We start from the raw sequence: 19,794 nt of genomic DNA, 5'->3' as shown, positions 1-19,794 counted from the left end.
TCTGAAGTAGTCCAATTCTGTTATTTAAATGAATGCTTTAACTATCCATCGGTTTTCATCACCGGTCAACGTTATCAAAGTAATAAAAGAAAAATTGCAAATAGAAAACACTGAATTTGATATTGTGTTTTGTCCCTGGAATGGAACACGATTCATTTACAATTAAACCAATTCACTGCAGCATAAACCAGAGCTGATCGACCACGGGTGATTAGAGAGGGAGGGGGGAAGGGGGGGCGGGCTCCACCACAGCAGCAAACCTGTGTGAAGCTAGACAGAGAAACACAGACTGATACCGGAAGCTATGAGGTGTCGACTTCAAAATAAAATCCGCTTGTTGCGATAGTGGTGAATTTGTTGAAACTTGGATTGCCCGCCACGAAATTTCGAAGCGAGATAATCATTTGTTATCCATTCATGTATCTAATCTAAAGTTATAATTTGTAATGATAAACCGAAGGAATAACATCGATTTTTAGTGAGGGACTGTTCCTCACAATATGTGACTTATACACTTATAAAGTGTATGTTATTATCTTGATGTGCCAGCGTGGACGCAGTATTTCTGTAGTTGATCATATCGTATATTCAGCAAAAGCTGTCAGTTGAGAGATTTCCAATAGAGCACAATGTGAAATATGCTTCAACCACTGATGCACAGACATCCCACTAAAACTGTTCAACTTGATGTCTGCTTTTATATGTATTTTACATTACACTGCTTGACTCCTTGGTTACATCTCCCTCGTCCTTAATGTATATATCATGTGATCTATATTTCTTAGTGTGTGAGAATTTATACAAAATAAAAAACACCCACAATTCCATGTAAGCGATTTCAGTGCTTTTACTCTGAAAGTCTCCCCCCGGAAGCCACGTGCTCTTACTTTATAAAGCTGGGCTGCGGTGGGCGGCGCAGATGAGCGGGACTGCGGTGATAAACAAACACACGCAGCACAGGACGGGAGACGCTAATGCGGCGGTTCGACAGCACCGGCGGACTTTTAGGGAAGCGACACCGAGCGTTAAAGCCGAGGTCCGTGTCAGAATCCCCGGACTTGAATACACCCCCCTCCCCGCTCCTCCCCTCCTAGGAAAAACAAACAAAACAGGATTTGTTTCCCTCCCTCCCCGTCTCACCCCCCCGGACTCGGCTTATGTGACACATTACCGTCCCGGCTGAGAAGAACCGAGCGAAACATGACGGAGCTGAGGAAGCGAGGCGGAGGAGACCCGGACAGCACCGACAATGTCAGCGACAGGGTGAGCCCCCCCCCCCCCCCCAGCCGGTTAAAAACAAAAAAACAACCAAAAAAAAAACAAGTCGGTCCGGTTTTTCTGCTGTCGGCCGTTGGCGAACCGGCCGAGCTGTCAGTTAGCAGCGGAGCTAATTAAGCTAGTTAGTTAGCGCGCTAATTAAGCTAGCAGGTCGGCAAGTCCCACGGCTGCGTGCGGGGCTTCGGTCCCGGTGGGGGGGGGGGGGCGTCCGCCGTCCGCCGTCCACGTCTCGTCCGGGAATGCTGTCACACCATTTGACGTGTATTGTTTTCCTCCGCTGACCCCGCGAAACGATCCCGTCGGTTGTCGCTGCCAAGTCGGCGCGTCAGCCCGAACAAGTGGCGTGACAGGTGGGTTCGTGAGGTCCGGTCGAGACAGGTGCGAGGCTTCTGAGGCTTCTGAGGGGCCCTGTCGCTGCGCCGTGGGAGAGACTCGCGTGGAAATGAAGGCGTGGAATGACACCGATTTATTTTATCCTTATCCCCCCCCCCCCCCCCCCAAAACATGCTTTGATTGAAGCTGCGTGGATTTAAATGGCAATAAAAACGTGTATTTGAATACACTTGTGTGCTGGAGATTAGATTTCCACTCGGAACAAGCTCTTCAGACACCTTTTTTATAGGCTTTAACTCCATTTCCCTCCATCGCTCCTTTACTTTTTAAATACTTCTCTATGCTGTCTGTCTCCTTTTTGTAAAGTTTGTTTATTCATGGAGGTGCTTAATTAATTAAATGTATATATCTTAGGTCAATGTTTCTGAAGTTTGGATTGCTGTGTAAGGCCTTCACAGTGTCCATTTCATTGTCTTCAGATTGGACGTCTGATCGCGTTTTGTTGTTCTGAGCATTGATTGAGAGCCAATCGTTGATTCATCGGTCAATGTGCAAGATGTTTAATTAGTTTTTTTTTAACCAGCTTCTTAACCAGGAATAGAATTGCTTGACGCATCTATTAATCAGAGAAATGATCCATTATTTCAGGTTTTATGGTCAGTAGGTCGTGTCAGCTGCTGTATCTTCTGCCATCAGAACAACATCCGGACTGGAGGTGAAAGCCGTCCACCACCAGGACATTTGTCCCTGCATTCCAGCCTCTTGACTCACTTTCGACACTAAATGACGACAGGAATAAATGATGAACACATGACTTGAGGATGGAGGAGAGTAGTTGCGTCTCTTTGTTTGGACAGATGGACCCTTAATGAGGACATTGGAGTATTAAAAAGTCCTGTTTCCATTTCCTCCACAGAGCCGACTTTAGATTTCCTTATTCCTCAGAGTCCTCCCGTCAGTGGGACAGTCTCAAAGGTTAGAGTCCCCCCCCCCCCCCCCGCTGTGTAACGTGCGGTGGTTGAGCAATCCCCCGCCGGCCCACTGATTAACTCGCTGCATAATGTCTCTGAAACTGTGCCGAGGACTTCAGCAGCAACACCTGCCCTAACCTGCAGGTCACCTCGCAGCGTTGTCCCTCAGCTGTCTGTGAAGCGTGGGGGGGGCAGTTGTTTACGTCCATAGAAGGATGGGCCTTTAAATGTTTGAGGGGTGGAAGTCATCAGAAGGATCGCGTACTGATGTCTGTTAATTAGAGAAGGGACGGATTACATGACGATGTGACGCAAGATGTGACGCCCTCCTGTTTAAGGGGGTGCGTTTGTACGTGATGCCGCTGTGTTGGTGTCGCTTTCTCGTGTCCAATTAAATCTGTGGAAGTGAAAGCTCTCCATGAGGCAGCTGATGAACACGTGATTAAATCTCTCACACCATGTCTCGCATTCCTGTCACACATCATGTCCTCACATCGTTTAGTGTAACTGACAAATCAGCAGATGAGGCTCCTTGTTCAGACAAACCTTTTAATCAGCCTTTATTATGAATTTCTCAAACACAAATGATTGTTTTGGTGTTATCCTTAATTGGTTTGGCACGAGATGAATGCTGCAGATGTTTGTGGATAAGAAGTGACCGCAAACACTTTGGCAACCAGCAAGCTGCTGGAAAGCCGTGTGTAACCCAACCTCCGGCCTGTTAATCAGCTGCTAGTCCTCGTGGCTTCTGTTATGAACCTCTGTTGCCTTCTTTCTTCCTCTTTTAAACCAATGCAGTACAGTGTTGTACGTGAGCATCTTCTTCCTTTCTGATGCCTTCAAGGCTCTGCAGAGAGAAATGAACCCGCCAGCTAGAGCTGCTCTTCATTAGAAGCAGAGAGGAGTCGACCCCAGAGGGTTTCTTGTTGTTGTTGTTGTTGTTGTGTGTGTGTGTCGCCGGGACAGTCTTGCTGAAGACCCCACATGACAGCTGACCTTGGCGTCCGTCCCCGAAGCCTCAAGCAGCAGCAGCAGCAGCAGCCGGCGGCTTAGCGCTCTGCTGCTCACCGTCCTGCGCAGTTAGAAATGTCTTTGTGCAGCTCTTGGTGAGTAAAGGCCAGAGAAGATGAGGAGGATCGTCAAGAGCTGAGAACATGTTGCTCACAGGGAAACCAGCTGTGAACTTTTCACTTATTCCCAAAACGAGAGTGGAAGTGGCCAAACTCCAAATTCATTCGATTATGACAATTCTCTTTGGTCTGTTCGTGTTTGATAACGGCTGATTGAAGTCCATCCACCTTCAAACTGCCTGTCCTTCACACAGGGCCGCGGGGGGGCCTGGAGTCAATCCCAGCCAGCTTTGGGCGAGAACCCATGAAATCATCATTTGTAACCACTGTTCTATACTTTATTTTCCTTAAAAGAGCCCAAACCTGCGGTACCTTTAGTGTTAAATGGGTACGTCCCTCTGAAGGTGACGGCAGGCCTTCAGTCTGCATGTGGGTCGCTGTAATGAGCATCAGACTCAGGGACCGTCTTCCACCACGGAGATAACTGCTGTTCTTGTAGCTGGTTCCTCTCAATCCGTCTTCCTCCTGAAACGTGAGGCCGCTGTTTTCTGTCTAGGATTTAATGACTGCACAAAGAAGTGAGACTCTTTATCGACCCTGCTTCTATGTTTGAATAGAGGTTACCATATTGTATAATGCAGTTGGGGAATTGAACAGATGAGAGACCTGACGAGTGACCCCCCCCCCCCCCCCCCCCCACGACCCACTCTCTCCTCCTCCCGGCTAATTACGAGCAGAGACCTCGTTTCTAATAGAAAAGCGCTCTGATTTTTAACCCCGATGCTCCAGCCGGCCGTATTTAGCAACGCCATGAAAGGGAGAGAAATGTCCAGGAGCCTCTGGAGTGCAAAGAGGAGCTTAATCTCCCACGTTTGGTGTGTGTGTGGTTTTTAAAAATAGCCTCTTATGGGCAGGAAAGAAGCCGCTTCGTTACCTGATGATGCTCGCTGTATAAAGGATTAGTTTCGAGGATGTTTTGCTTTTCCTTCCTGGTTATCTGCTGCACTGGAGCCCTCTTCTAACCCCCGAGGACCTGCTTCAACAGTGTGAACCCAGACGGGACATTTATCATCTTCAAATGAAGAAAGTGAAATGTGTCTGAAGCCGATGGACGGAAGAGGACCTGTCAGCAGCGTTGAGGCAGATCCTGCGTCAGTGGACTGGCTCTAAATCCAGATTAAAGATGAATTAACCCCAATAAGACGTCTGGCTCGAGGGCAGCCGACTGTTAACCTGCCGACTCGGCCACTAATCCTTAAACCGCCTCCTTTTATGGCCTTTAAGGACGTGGTTGAGTTTAATTATGGGAATATTTGCATTTATGTCCAGATTCCTTTACAGCATGGCAGTATATTTCAGTGCAGGTCACTAGATCGCCAACAACGCACTTAAAGGGACCCGGAAACGAAGCACTCATTTGTGTGAATCTGCCACGTCCCACAATGCAACGCTCTCCAGGAGCCTCTTAGTAGCTTACTAATGATTGTTGCCTGTAGTTTATAAGTGCCACATTATTTCATTTAGACACTTATGAATTATATTGTCAGGCTTCCGCCGCCCTGATGCTTCCTCTTTCGTCAGCTGATATCAAAAGGCCAGAATTCAAAGCCTTTCATGGCTACGGTTTAATTTAATGTCTGCAGCGTGAAGAGGGGACACTTTCCCTACTTTTCCTCCAGAGAAAGCGGTCGTCATTATTCTTAACGTGGTTAGCTGGAAGGATTTCTCATCCAGCTGAGTGAAACTACCTTTTGACTTTGTACAAACCACGGGGATCTAAAGCGCTCTCGTGGTCGTCTCGTTGGGACGCATTGGGATGGTTTTGGATCAGTGGCGGCGGCCTCTTGTTCCACTTGAAGCTCAGCGAGACGGAGACGAGAGACTAAACTCCTCTGCTCGTTTTAGACCGGACTCTCATTTGACCACCTCAACATTCACCTGCTATTTGCATCCTGTGAACATCACATGCACGCTTCCCCCAGCTTAAGTGGATATTTGAATATCTGTGTGTGTGTGTGTGTGTGTGTGTGTGTGTGTGTCCGACAGGAGGCCGACGGCGAGGACCGGCTCGGCCTGCAAGGCGACGCGGAGGGAGAATGCGACGGCGACTCCAAGGCGGACACTCCAGACGTCCCTCTCTCCACAGCGGACTCGGACAACACTCCACAGTGCCTGAACAAAGCCCTGGAGGGCCTGCCGCCCAGGTAACCCAGGGTCTGCTGACCTTTGGTGAGGACTGAAATGTCTCAGATCGCAGGTGAAGTGGGCCAACGTGCTCCAGCGCTTCCATGCAGGCTGTGCCGGTCGGACCGGGCCTTGTGCCTCCTGTAAGGAGCGTGCACGAGGGTTTTTGTTGTTTTGACTCATTCCAGTGATTAACAGCAGCACAACGATCACATGTTTGTGGAACGTCAAGAGCGACTTGGTGTTGACTCTGCCGGTGAAGGGAGAAAGAAAAGCAGCTTCTCTCCGTTTGACACACCTAGAATTAATCATTGAACTATTGGAAATACCACATAGGGGTGTTTCTCATGGACCTGAAGATCCAGTTCTGGGAGAGAAGAGGGTGTGCTGGCAAACCGCTGTGTGAGAATTGTCGGTTTCATTGTGCCTGTGGGAAAAAAATACTGATATATTGTGTGTGTTTAATAGCTTTAATACAACACAACTGTTCTCTGGGGATACTTTTACTTGGATATGAATCATTAGGAGAAGTGAAAATGGTCATTTCAGAGCGCTGCTCATTTTGTGCAAAGCTTCGGGAAAAATAGAGCAAACACTGAGGAAAGAAATGATTAAAATAACTTTACTCTCTACGTGGAACACGTGAGGAACGAGGTCTCGAGAAGGGCCGGGGGGAGGGGGGTCACCAATAAGTGACGGACAGGACTCACAAGGAGGGGGAGAGAGTGACGCCTGGGTGCCATCTCTGCTGCAGAGGGACTGCGGGGGAGGGGAGGGAGGGGGGGAGGAAATAGATCATGAGAAGAGAGGCCGGCGGGGGAGATGTAGTAGAGGTGAGCGCAGGGATGACTCAGCAGAGGGGCTTGAAGGTGACGAGAGGAGGAAGAGCCCCCCCCCCCCCCCCCTCCCACTGCTGAGGAAGCAGCCTTTTTGTTTTCATGATGCAGCGGTTTCTCTCCTCCATTCATGCAGTGACTCGCTGCCCCGTTTGCCCCTTTCAGCCCTTTTTTCTCTTTTGTTTTGCCCCCCCCAGCAGCAGCAGCGTGACTCGTGTGTAAGAGAAGACCCTGATGGTTGTAGTTCACGTCTCTAAAGGCTTTATGACTCTATTCGGTCTTCTTTCCTTGCTTCTACCACCGTGTCCGTGCTTCCTGTCTCTCATCAGCTGCCCCTTTAACTGATTCAGCCCTGCATGTCATGGCTTTAGAGCTTTATTCAGTTGTATAACAGGAAACACACAGAGGGAGCCAGACGGTGAATCATACGTCTTGGGTCTCAAATGAAGTATTAATAAAATAATGAAATATAGATGCAATGAGAGGAAAGTAAGTGGAGGTTTCCTGTGTGCACAGATGGAAGAACTACTGGATACGAGGGGTCCTGTCTTTGGCCATGATCTCCGGCTTCTTCCTCATCATCTACATGGGACCCGTCACGCTGATACTAGTGGCAAGTCACGATGATTTTATAACCCTTGCTGTTGTTGTTGTTGTGATCCCCTTTGATGCACTGACTCTCTCCTCTTGTCGTATTTCTGCTCTGTGTGTCACGTAGGTCATGACCGTCCAGATCAAGTGCTTCCAAGAGATCATCACCATCGGCTACAGAGTGTACCACTCCTACGAGCTGCCCTGGTTCAGGACGCTCAGCTGGTGAGGAGGAGCTTGAGTCCACAGCAGCAGATGAGATGATTGTGAACGGTTTGCCCTTTTTTCGATTGTGTCATTGCGTCGTGGTACATTGTGAACACTCGTCCAAAAACGTTGGCCATCGCACCGTTCCAGAACCGGTCGAATTTCCTCTTTTTAATGAGGCAGTTAGTCCCTCGACTCTCCTCCAGGAGAACGCTGATTTCATCTGCAGGTATTTACTCTGAATGTGAAACATCCACCGAAGACCAGAGCGTGGTCCTCAGACACACACAAACACACACAGATATACACACACAGACAGATGCAGTGCAGCCGGGGGCAAAGATCGCTGTCGTGTTGGAAGTAGATGAAAGCTTATTTAAACTTCCCCCAAGGCTTGCCTCATCACACACCCACACACACACACACACACACACACACACAGGGGTCAATGTACAGCGAGTGTGAAACGCAGGAAAACATTTAGTGAGATACACATCCAACGTGTGTGTGTGTGTGTGTGTGTGTGTGTGTGTGACCAAAGTTCACACACAAGTCGAGCCTACGCTGTACCTGAGGAACTGGACCCCTGTGTGGTTCCTCGTCTTCGTAGGAGAACTCTCGGTGTTTCCTTGAAGCGACTGAGATGCATCGCGAGGAAACGAGTATCAAACGCGTTGTAACTGTCGTATTCAAAATGTACTTTTGAAGATTCCCCCTGAAACGAAACTCAAAGATCTCGCAGGAGCTCTTTACTCTTCAGCAAATGTGTCCCTTTGAAGAATAAAAGCCTTTTGTGAGCCACTATTTCTCTGCAAAGAAATCTAATGCCTTCCATTTGATTACCTCAGGTACTTCCTGATTTGCGTCAACTACTTCTTCTATGGGGAAACTGTTGCAGATTACTTCGGGGCTCTGGTGCAGAGGGAGGAACCCCTGCAGTTCCTGGCGCGCTATCACCGCTTCATCTCCTTCGCCTTGTACCTCGCAGGTGAGCCATCGGAACAACATTGTTCCATGAAACACTGACGTGAACCTTGTTGTCAGTGCAGAGACCCGTCGTGTGAAATAGCCTCAAACGCGTGGCCATATAAAGCTACAAAGGGGTCCATATGGAGCGGCTTTGTGGTGCTGGAGGGACGCTCCGTGAAAGGAGCCTCTGTTTCCTCCGTCTGAGTCGAACACAACTCTCCCTCAGTGCTGCTGACACCCCCCCCCCCCCCCCCCTCTCCTCTCCCTCCCCCTAACGACCCCACCCGTGACTGAAATATAAAGAAAAAGAAAGATCTGAATTGTTGAACTCTCTTCAGCCACCCCCCCCCCCCCCCCAGATGTTTGTGTGTGGAACAGAATAAGAGTTTAGTCCCGGGCATGCTGCCCCCTCCTGGCCCCCCAGGCACAAGACAGCAAACAAAGTGTTTGTGTGATTCATGTTGATTTTTTAATTTGTTTTTAATCTGCAGTATATTTTGTTTGACTGACAGCATGTTGTTTACTCTTTCACAGGTTTCTGCATGTTTGTGCTGAGTTTAGTGAAGAAACATTACCGCCTGCAGTTTTATATGGTGTGTATCAGCCAAGTAACCTCCTCCTCCTCCTCCTCCTCCTCCTCCTCCTCCTCATCTCTCTGCTTCTTACTCCCTGAAACGTCCTTCTGAGGATACTTCTTAAACTCGCCTGCTCTTCTGAGGTTGTCATTCACTCGCGTGTGAAACTATCATAGCACGATGTATTAAATATGAATCTACTAAGCTCTAATGTTATAAGACATCTTAGAATCATCTTATCACAATTCTACTGCCGATTGAACATCCCATATTTGGTAAAAATAAACTATTTTGAGTTGATTTGATAATGTCGTAGAGATTTGTGATAAAATCCGTAGGATGGCAGCTAACTAACGTTATAACACGTTCACTCTGGTAAAATGTAGTTTTTGGAGAGAATACAATAAGTATTATTTCAGATTGGATTATGACATAGCAGCATAATACATCACTAAAATATTAGCTTAATATGGGAATATAAAGAAATGTTGTGGTTGCTACAGCAATAATAAACAAGTTCAGCTGCTAAGTTTCATCAGGATCCGTTTTAGTTCTAGTAGCTGCATAGAACGCATCCATCTTCTGTGTTATATAATAATAGATTATATACAATAATAAATACTATAGTGAGTGAGGCCCTTCATCAGCTGGAATACTCATCACTTGTGTTACCATTTCCACTTCTAACACTTTTGTTGCATGCAAACTTCACAAAATGGTTTGTTTAAAAAAAAAAAAAAAAAAAAAAATACCCATCAAAATGTCACATTAATGCCTCCAACATTTGACAAACCACCACCTGCTGCCTGCTCCTGTCACACCTTTCCTGTCTGCGCCCCCCCCCCTCGTCCCTTCCATCCCGCTGTGGCTCCTGACTCGCAGGCGGCTACGTTCCCCTTCAGTGACACTGTGGTGTTTTTGTGTTGTTGTGTTTTTGCCATTCCAGTTTGCGTGGACCCATGTGACGCTGTTGATTGTGGTAACTCAGTCGCACCTTGTCATTCAGAACCTGTTTGAAGGAATGATCTGGTAAGCAGCACACGGACCTCCTTGTCTCTGACTCGTTGTGCCGCTTTTAGATTAGTGGTTTATTTGAGGTGGTGGGACACACACACACACACACACAGCTACAATCCATATAGACACTCACACTTATTTTAAGTTGTGGTTGGTTTCTCCTCTTGACTTTGTGGACGTTACTTTTATTTTCCAGGTTCATCGTCCCGATCTCCATCGTCATCTGCAATGACATCATGGCCTACCTGTTTGGCTTCTTCTTTGGGAGGACGCCGCTGATCAAGGTGAGCGTTGTTGACAGACACGTATTTCTTCTTCTATGGTGTGTACAGTGCGGGTTGTTTGAGTAGAAGGGAGAGAAGTCGTTTGTGTTGATGTGGGAGTGAGGCTTCACACACTTTGGTATCAAAGAGTTCATCACCTTCCTGTTCTGCACCAAAAAGATCGTCACGATTATGTTTGTAGCAATAATGAGATTTTTTGCGATATCCACATTTTAAGTCGTTCTTCCCAGAGCATCGCCTGGTTACAAAATGTATTTTACCAAATGCTTTGTATCTAAATTAATTTATTACTTCCTGCTCTTTAATACAAATATGCATCAAGATCAGATATAAAACATACAATGTTCCTTTGGCACCGTAGGAGGCTCCGGAGGATTTAGGGAGCGCTTGATTTCATGAGCAGGAGAGTTTCCTCTGAGCCGAGCACAAATTTATAACGTCTGTCGCAGCCAATAATGCGCCTTTATTTCCAGCAAGTCAAAGTCTGATTGCGATCAATATTTGATTAATGGCGGCGCGCTTCTGGACGTAATGAATATTTTTCCACCCTGAGACGGGCCGTATCAATACGGATGTCCTCTCAGGAGGTTCATTTTAAATCCCACTTTATTTCATTGAGAGGCTGATGTCACGATGTGAAAGACAGCCTCTGTTTTCCTCCTCCCCCTCCAGCTCTCCCCTAAGAAGACCTGGGAGGGCTTCATCGGAGGCTTCTTTGCCACGGTGGTCTTCGGCTTCATGGTGAGTGCTCCTTATTTCTCGAGTCCCTCTCATGTGATCACACGATGAGTCGTGTCTCTGACTAGTTTTGGGTTGTTGCCGTCGGCCAGTCAGAGGTTACGTAACCAGTCACATGGCCTCTGGCATCCTCCATTTAGATTTCTTTCATTTAATCAGGCTGCAGCATCTCCACACACACGCACCACCTTCACTGTGGTTATGGGAGGCTGCTGGTAGTGTCCCGGTCTTTTTTTACACGTGTGTTAGTCGCGATCGACTCTGCTGCTGCTCACATGTTGTTGTTGTTGTTGTTGTTTGTCCCTCAGCTGGCTTACCTGCTGTCTCAGTTCCAGTACTTTGTGTGTCCCGTGGGCTTCAACAGTGAGACCAACGGGTTCACAGTCGAGTGCGAGCCTTCGGACATCTTTGTGATGCGCGAGTACACTCTTCCTGCCGTGGTGCAGAACATACTGGCCTGGGTAAGTCTCTGGGCTCTTCATCCCCTTTTTGATCCAAAGACGATGAGCGTGTCTCGTCCGCTGGAACCACAGTGGCTGTATAGAGCGACGTTAAACCCAGCGTGTGCTCGTCTCTCTGTTAGGAGACGGTGAAGCTGTACCCCTTCCAGATCCACAGCGTCTTCCTCTCCTCCTTCGGCTCCCTCATCGGGCCTTTCGGCGGCTTCTTTGCCAGCGGCTTCAAGCGAGCCTTCAAAATCAAAGTAAGGAACGCGGCTCTTGTGAGCTTGTTGGTTTAAGTCTCGTTTGCAGGGGACTGCGGCACGTCGCCCTGTTGTGGTGTAACGACGTCTCTGCTCCCCTGCAGGACTTTGCCAACACCATCCCCGGCCACGGTGGCATCATGGACCGCTTCGACTGTCAGTACCTGATGGCCACCTTCACGCACGTCTACATCGGCAGCTTCATCCGGTAAGAGGAGATGTGTATGTTAATGCTACATCAAAGACTGTTACCCCACAGGAATTCTCTCAAATGTTTGTGTGTGTGTGTGTGTGTGTGTGTGTGTGTGTGTGTGTGTCCCATGGCCTCACGTGCACGTTGTGTTGCAGAGGGCCGAACCCCAGCAAGGTGCTGCAGCAGCTGTTGATGCTTCGGCCGGACCAGCAGCTCGGCATCTTCCACACGCTGCACTCGCAGCTGAGGGCCCGGGGCATGCTGCCCCCCCCCGCGGCCCAGGCCTGACGGGGTGAAGGGGTCACGCAGGGCTGACCAGTGTGTGTGTGTGTGTGTGTGTGTGTGTGTGTGTGTGTGTGTGTGAGTCTTTGTGTGCGTGATTTAGTGTCGGCATGTACACACAGACGCACACAGAGACACACACACACTCTTTGTGTGGCGCCGGCTCTTCAACCAACGACCAGCTGAACATCGACGTCTTTGAACCCGAGGCGACTACGTGGGGAATCCTCGTAGTGACACAAAAAAACTACACAATACCAACAACAACAACAGCTTCCCTTCTCCACCCGGAAACCCCCCCCCGAAAGCCAGCGGACTGAAGGAGAAACATGTGGCCGGGCTCTGAGGCTCTGAGGAGCCGCATGTGCACTTTCCCCTTTTTGTGTGCGTTTTTTAAACCAGCTTTTACCAGCGTGAGCGGGGGCCCCAAAGCGAGCGGGGGCCCCAAAGCGAGCGGGGGCCCCAAAGCGAGCGGGGGCCCCAAAGCGAGCGGGGGCCCCAAAGCGAGCGGGGGCCCCAAAGCGAGCGGGGGCCCGTTGAGACGTGTCCCTCCGCGGCGACGCAGCAGGTCGTCAGGAGGACACCGTTTTCTGTCCTTTGGCTCTATTCAACCAACCTCACTGCGTTACAAACACGTAGCGGCCGGCTTGTGGGTGTTTGGATCTGAACCAGCGCCTCCCGCCTGACTGCTCGCTGACGCAGAAACTAGCGCACAAGCACTCGCGTTAATGTACTGTACATAAATATAGTGACGATATTTAAGTGAACAAATGCATAACACATAATATAAGTACTGGTGTGACCTGCTGGGGACCCTTAGAAGCTATGAAAAAGATATGCAAACGTAGAGATGTAACTCATGGCTAGTTTGCCTTTAGCATGTGAACACTATAGATTTTTATCAAAGGAGTTGCTGCTGACTTGGAGGGTTTTTTTCATGTGAACTTACAGAACTTAAAGGAGTAGTTTGATGTTTGGAAAATGTGCTTTTCATTTATCATCATCGGTGATAATTGGTTGGCAGCAACGAGGCAGCGATCATTATTTAAATGATCAGACCTGGCTCATCTGTAAAATGACATGAATCCTCTCTGATGGTGAATCAGAGATAAAAATGTCATTCAGTCTTTGTTTGACCCCCCCCCCCAAGCTTCAATGGCGTTACTTTGGGAAGGAAATCTATGACTAAGATTCATTTATATATATATATATATTTTAACAAACAAGATCAGTTTGAGAGATTAATTATTAAGTTGATAAAGAAACTTTATTTATTCATATATTATGAAGTTGTAAATGTGCAAGGGAACATTTTTTTATTTTTTGTTTCTAATATAATACCCCGTCCCCAAATGCTTCCTGTATCGTACTCACAGGGCACAGCAGCAGTAGTTGGGTCTGTATGCAGATGAAGCTAAGCTAAGCTATGTTAGGCTAAGCTAAGCTAACATCTGGCTTGCTCTGCAGCGGTGTAGAAAACCCCGTTTCCCAAAATGCTGAACTATTCCTTTGAGAGAAATGTGCTTCCATTAACAATTTATCCAATGATTTCGGTTGCACTGTAGCGGGTGTGCGTGTGTGTGTGTGTGTGTGCGTGTGTGTGTGTGTGTGTGTGTGCGGCTGCATCAAACCACTCCGACGGCTCCCTCATCCTCGGACTTGATGTCTGTGAAAACTTGCTATTTTAAAAGTCTTCCTATGCATTAAATCACTGTTAAATTATTATATTTTGAATGTAGTTTTAAGATGTGATAAATACCATAAATACATGTGTGTTCACACATCTTTGAGTAGAGATCCAAACCTGATGGGCGGCGCTTTATGATGTAGTTTGATGGGTCTGGAGCCACCGAAGCACTGAGAAGGTTCCCTTCCTGCGTTTGTCCTCTTTGTTCTGATCATAGTTTTTATTTTAGGGTGTTTTTTTTTTTTCTTTGCTGGGACCAGCTGTACTGTACAAATATATATATATATCTCTAAACTACACAGACGGAAGCAATCTGACCAAAACACCAACAGCTGATGGCCAAATGATGTATGAGCATAAAACTATATATATAGTTTTATTTGGAGTGTTAAGTGTGCTGCTGGAATAATTAAAACTCTCAATGAAAGCATTTAAACGTTAAGTGGTTTGGTGATTAAATGCATTTAAAAAAAAAATGAAATAGTAAATTTTCCTCTTTAGTTTTCATTTCATGATTTAAATTTAAATCCTTTTCAGTTAATTATTTGTTTTACACTAAGAGATTAATGAATAATGATTCAAATAGTGGCTGATTATCAACTTATTGTTTCAGCTCCAGTAACATAACAAAATCACTATTGGTGAATTGTTAAATATTTGTATTAAGTGTATTATTCCATTGGTGCATTTGACTCGTTTAAAAGAACTGGTTCAAATTATTTTAGTCTCATTGTAAAGAACACAAACATCAACAAAGGAAAGAAAAGGGTTTTTTTCTTTTTTTTTGGTCGCTTGTCCGTCTGATTTCTCGTTTGTTAAGTTTCTGCTTTGAGCCGAAATGTTTTCTAGTGAAAATCGATCGCTTTTGGAGAGATAAAGATAGTGAGGAAATATTTTGTTATTAAAGGTGCAACACAAAGTCCTGTATAAACCACATATTGATCTCTATTTAGGGATTATTGCAAAGCTGTTTACTGAACTGAGGTGAATAAACTTTGTTTTCTTTAAAATCTTGTACTTTTGTTCACTGTCTTTTTATAATGGTTCTTTCACATTGATGAAATGACTTCGGATTTATTCACAAAACAAACCACAAAAAAGACCTTGTCAACACAAAACTGTCAAAGGGAAGATTCAGAAATGTCTTTAACATTTTCATCAAATTACAACGTTAACTTTTCAAATGAGCCGATGCTGATTACAAATCAGTTAAACACAAACTTCTGTCATTTCCTCTTCAACAGAATCCAAACGTGTTGAACCTTCTCACTCCGAAACATCTGGAGTTCAGCTTAAAAAGGACAATTTACCAGACAGTGAGCTCCGATCACATGATCAACTTTATTCTGATCTTAATGTGAGACGTGAATCCTGACTTTCAAACGTACGTATCCTACAGAATACACAATGTGTCACTAAAAGCAATGTAGAAAAGTCATGAAAGCGTAAACATAAAAAGGTCTGATTACATTCCAGTGAACTACGGAAGCCCTGAGAGGCAAAAAAGGGGGAAACCAGAGGATCAGATTACATTTCTCTATGAACTCTTTAGTAAAACAAAAAAAGATGCTCTTTACCTCTTGTGGGCAAAATAATTACAACTAAAAACTCTTTCCCGCCCTTTTTTCCACATTTTCAGAAGATAAAAAGATGTTAAAGCCTCTCAGGGACGAAGGACGTTTCTCAATGAAAATATCTTAACAGTGCAATTTTATGGCCATTGTGTTAAATGTTTAAAGTGCATTTACCCAACAGACTCTGTTCATCTACAACATTTAAATGTGCACAAACGAGACAAGCAAACGATTCTTAAAATACACTAAAAACCATTTAAATACTTCTGATCTTTGTGTATTTTTCTGCCACAAAGAGACTGACTATTGGACGGACTGTTCGTCTTAAACCATCATTATAAAAAGCCTGCTTTTCCTGTTAACTGATGGGACATAAAATACAGAAAATAGCTGTAATGAAATCTCACCGTTTGGTCCTTTCAAACCAAGATCTTTGATTATTTGCTGATCTTAACCAGCATTTCATTTTAACTTGGTCCCTTATCTCACTGCTTCTAAATGTTGAGAAGGAAGCCGGCTAAGTGACTAAAGTGTGGTACGGCGCCCTCCCCTCCTCCCCCTCGTCCTCTTCCCCCTCCTCCCACCCCTCCCCCCCCTCCCCGGCGCCCCTGGGCTCCGGCCCACCGGGGCAGAAGAGCAGGCGGAGCAGCGCCAGCCCGACGCGCACCAGCAGCCTCAGCAGCAGGAAGGCCAGCGGCACCGCCATCTCCATCAGGTGGAAGATGGCGGCGCTGAACCTGCTCAGGGCGCAGGTGAGGAAGAAGGTGCCCAGCGCCACGCAGGGGTACAGCGACAGCTTGGCCAGCATGAAGGCGTGCTCGCGCCCGCCGTACCTCACGTGCGGGTGCAGGCTCTCCCGCTCGCCGTGGAGCGCCGCCACCCAGATGGCCAGCTGGAAGACGCCGGCGAAGAAGATGATCACGCAGCTCACCTGCACGGCCTCCAGCTCGTTGCGCGAGTCGGGCGGGAACGCGTGCGTCAGCTGGTAGGCCAGCGGCAGCCCCCCCACGAACGCCAGCGAGAAGGTGTTGAGCAGGCCCATGAGGCGCGTGGTCCGCGTGACGTGGAGGAACAGCGAGTGGTGCACGAACCACAGGAGGCCCACGGTGGCGAAGGAGCCGAAGTAGGCGAGGTACTCGGGCCCGTAGGCCCGCAGCGCCGCCGTCAGGCTGCCGCCGAAGCGCTCCCGCACCGCCGCCGGGTCGGGCACGTTGTCCTCGCTGAGGGGGGGGGGGGGGAAGCAAACACGCCACCGGGTTTACACATGGGGGGGACGGCGGGGTCTCGAAAACCTGGGGGGGGGGGAACGCACCATATGTCCAGGATGAGAAGCGTCGCCACGATGGCGTAGACCCCGTCGCTGAAGGCCTCCACGCGCTCCTTGCTGAGCGGCTCGTCGGTCAGGTGGCTGTAAAACGGCGCCGAGTCCGGACTCTCCGGCGCCGCACCTGAAACGGTTTGGTGTTCACGGTGAGCGGTGCGCCTCCTCTGTGTCCCCCCCCCCCACCCACCCACGGGCAACTGAGGTCACATGATCTCACCGAACGCTTTGCTGCGACACCACTTCAGAGAGCGGGAGATGTACGGCAGGAAGATGACCACGGCCAGCAGCGCGTAGGACTGAGGGGACAAAAGGTTCATTAACGCGCGGCGAGGTCGGAGGGACTGAATCCGAAGAGTCACATGACCAGCGCGCCGCGTACCAGCTGGAAGAAGATGAAAGAGAAGACGCTGGCGAGGAAGCACATGATGGGGACCCGCATGATGACTTTGAGGATGTGGTGCTTGTAGAAGGTTCGGTTCTCCGAGATCTGGATCTGCTCGCTCAGCAGGAAGGGGCGGCTGAAGGCGTACAGCACGATGACGGCCTGCGGGGGAGGGGGGGGGGGGGGGGGCGGGGCGAGGAGGAGCGCAGGGCTGAGACGGAGAGCGCGGCGCGTTCAAAACGAATAGCAATGCCGGCCGGCGCTCACCTGGATGACGCCAATCACCATCACGCAGCCGCAGAATAGTAAGATCCCCAGGACGTTCTCGGGGAAGGACGCCATCAGGGAGAACTGGGGAGACACGGGGGGGCCGGAGTGAGCCGACCTCGGGGTCGTCCGCGCCGGGCCTTTTTTTTTAGGAACTCACCGTGTACGGCAGGAAGGTGATCAGCATCATGCAGGCCTGAAACCAGAGGCACAACTTCAGATTAGGAAGAAGGGGTTTCTTCATATTTGATGTTGTTATCACCATAAAGAATGGATGGATTTGCTTTGTTTTTTCCCCTCGTTTCTGGTTCAATAAATGTGAGGAATGATGCTGTGGGATTGCTGATAATCTATAAGAAAGTGATGGAAATAGAAGTAAAAAAAATATGAAGTCAAAAACAGTCCCCAAATATTGGGTTGAAAAATGGTCAAAATATGTAATGATGAAAAATGTAATGAAAAAAAAGTTTTTTAAAAATAATAACATTAAAAAAGGAAAAAAGTGTCAGGCAAAAAAAGTCAAATAAAAATATGTATTTTTTTTTCATTAGGTCAGAAAAATATTTTTTTTACAAAGTCAGAATACGTGATGACGAAAACATTTTTAAAACAAAAACTAAATGTTTGGGTTTTACAATCTGTAATTGTTAACCTTTGGACTTCTATTTCTATGAATGTTTTGATCACATGATTAAGACACATCCTGTCATATAATTATAATATTATTGTATATTTCTAACTGTTCTGATTTATAATCACAGTTATGAACAAGGCTTCAAATAAAGCTGCAACAGGTTGTTGAAGTACAACAGCACTGAAAATTGGATTTTCTTACTCTTAAAAAAAAACCTACAGATTACAACTATTTTGTTGAGTGTTAATTCTGATGTAATTCTGTAATATCAATTAGTGTCAATAAAAATGATCACTAGCAGCCTTCCATAAACACACAGTGATACTCACGAGGTTCAGCAGCGCGAGGCAATCATCGATGCGAACGATAACTTGAAACAACCTGCGGAATTCACCACCAAGAGATGAGCATGAGGGGAACCTAGTGGTCACAGTAATGGATGCTGATGATGGCGACGACGAGTCACCTGATGTGAGCGGCCCACGCGACAGTCACGATGAGGAACGTCATCAGGTAAACGGCTATCTTTGTGGTCAGCAGCAGCTGAAGACTCTCCCTCAGCTCCTGCAAGCACGTGCACAGGTGCACAGTCATTATCCCCACGACCCTGTTAGAACCGTCCCGGATCACACGTGCCTCACTGCGGCGGTGGTCTTCACCTCGTCGTGGCCCATCTTCGTGTGGGCGACGGGTAAAATCTGCGGGTGGAAACAAGCTGCTTCAGGAGTGACGTCAGAGGTTCGGACACTAAACATCTGCACAGAGCGCTGCTTTCAAACCAGTGAGCCTTGTTGTCCAAATGCTAAAGGGACAGTTAACCCTAAATTAACAAAGCACTCTTACCTGCAGTGCAATTTATCAATCTAGACTGTTAGTTCTGCAGATATTGGCTGTAGAAATGTCTGCCTCCCCTCTAATGTGAAGGCATACGTTATTGGAGATAGTTATCATCAGTTATTAAATGCATTAAAAAGCTCGTGTCTCCTTTTGGCTTCCTGCAAGATAACCAACGGTATCAAGTAGCCAAATGAAACGAGCATCAAGCCCGCGGCTGTCACCGATCCCCGATCAGCTGCGTATGTCCCACCATGACGGTGGCGATGATGGAGATGAGCGCGTCGCTGTAGGCCAGCAGCCGGTGGGAGGACTGCGTGCCGCCCTCCCGCTCGGCCGCGGCGACGCTGCCGGGGCGCGGGGAGGCGGCGCGGCTCCTCGCGGCCTCCTTCTCCATCTCCTCCTCGACGTGGTGCTCGATGATCTCGCAGTCGGCGGTGTCCCCCATCGTGGAAGACCCACGCAGCCGGGTGACTCGGGGCTGTTTGCAAACAAACCCGCGACAGGTGACTCGGGGTGGGGGCGGGGAAACCGGAAGCGGCCGCTGGGTTGTTTTCCGGTTTTCAGCAGAGATCGTTGGTTTGAGAGCAGCTGCCCACTCGGCGCTTAAAAACAGGAACCGTATTTTCTTTCTCCCTTTTCTTTGGAGTATTTTATTGTTTTTACTTTATTTTACTTCCATGTTAATTATATGTTGCGTCTTTAAAAAAAGGACCATGTGTAGGTTTGTTGAATGTTTGACACTTTGTTCACGTGACCATTCAAATTCAATTAAAAAAAAATAATACATATCAATATTTGTATCATTTTGTGTTTATTTTTGTCAGAGGGGAATTTTATTTATTTATTTATCTGAGTGTT

At 47.6% G+C, this 19,794-nt stretch overlaps 2 protein-coding genes across 2 annotated transcripts; one reads left to right on the top strand and one right to left on the bottom strand.

Moving 5' to 3' along the window:
• Positions 1 to 916: 916 nt before the first annotated feature.
• On the top strand, positions 917 to 14,928 carry cds1 (CDP-diacylglycerol synthase (phosphatidate cytidylyltransferase) 1). The gene is made up of 13 exons (XM_037482290.2): positions 917 to 1,263; positions 5,699 to 5,856; positions 7,189 to 7,285; positions 7,391 to 7,488; positions 8,319 to 8,458; positions 8,974 to 9,032; positions 9,961 to 10,043; positions 10,228 to 10,315; positions 10,988 to 11,056; positions 11,362 to 11,514; positions 11,637 to 11,756; positions 11,861 to 11,964; positions 12,105 to 14,928. Exons 1-13 carry the CDS (start codon positions 1,201 to 1,203, stop codon positions 12,235 to 12,237), a joined length of 1,365 nt encoding a protein of 454 aa, XP_037338187.2. The 5' UTR covers positions 917 to 1,200; the 3' UTR covers positions 12,238 to 14,928.
• Positions 14,929 to 15,850: 922 nt separating this feature from the next.
• On the bottom strand, positions 15,851 to 19,478 carry tmem175 (transmembrane protein 175). The gene is made up of 11 exons (XM_062562197.1): positions 19,187 to 19,478; positions 18,759 to 18,797; positions 18,566 to 18,663; positions 18,429 to 18,480; positions 17,626 to 17,661; positions 17,466 to 17,549; positions 17,196 to 17,360; positions 17,034 to 17,112; positions 16,805 to 16,940; positions 16,077 to 16,712; positions 15,851 to 15,854 (listed from the first exon to the last, which is right to left on the bottom strand). Exons 1-11 carry the CDS (start codon positions 19,379 to 19,381, stop codon positions 15,851 to 15,853), a joined length of 1,524 nt encoding a protein of 507 aa, XP_062418181.1. The 5' UTR covers positions 19,382 to 19,478.
• Between the last annotated feature and the right edge of the window lie 316 nt (positions 19,479 to 19,794).

Source organism: Pungitius pungitius, chromosome 5 (genome assembly GCF_949316345.1).
Source record: "Pungitius pungitius chromosome 5, fPunPun2.1, whole genome shotgun sequence".
In the NCBI taxonomy this organism is placed as follows: domain Eukaryota; kingdom Metazoa; phylum Chordata; class Actinopteri; order Perciformes; family Gasterosteidae; genus Pungitius; species Pungitius pungitius.
The sequence above is the reverse complement of the archived record's forward strand: the minus strand, read 5'-3'. Positions and strand labels throughout refer to the sequence as shown.

Bases quoted from the DNA above. Each gene is read 5' to 3' on its own strand.
- tmem175 (XM_062562197.1), bottom strand. From the start codon at position 19,381: ATGGGGGACACCGCCGACTGCGAGATCATCGAGCACCACGTCGAGGAG. The intron at 17,662-18,428 runs GTGAGTATCACT...CTCTGGTTTCAG, and splicing joins GCCTCGCGCTGCTGAACCTC to GCCTGCATGATGCTGATCAC. The intron at 16,941-17,033 runs GTGAGATCATGT...AAACCGTTTCAG, and splicing joins GTGTCGCAGCAAAGCGTTCG to GTGCGGCGCCGGAGAGTCCG.
- cds1 (XM_037482290.2), top strand. From the start codon at position 1,201: ATGACGGAGCTGAGGAAGCGAGGCGGAGGAGACCCGGACAGCACCGAC. The intron at 7,489-8,318 runs GTGAGGAGGAGC...TGATTACCTCAG, and splicing joins TGGTTCAGGACGCTCAGCTG to GTACTTCCTGATTTGCGTCA. The intron at 11,757-11,860 runs GTAAGGAACGCG...GCTCCCCTGCAG, and splicing joins AGCGAGCCTTCAAAATCAAA to GACTTTGCCAACACCATCCC.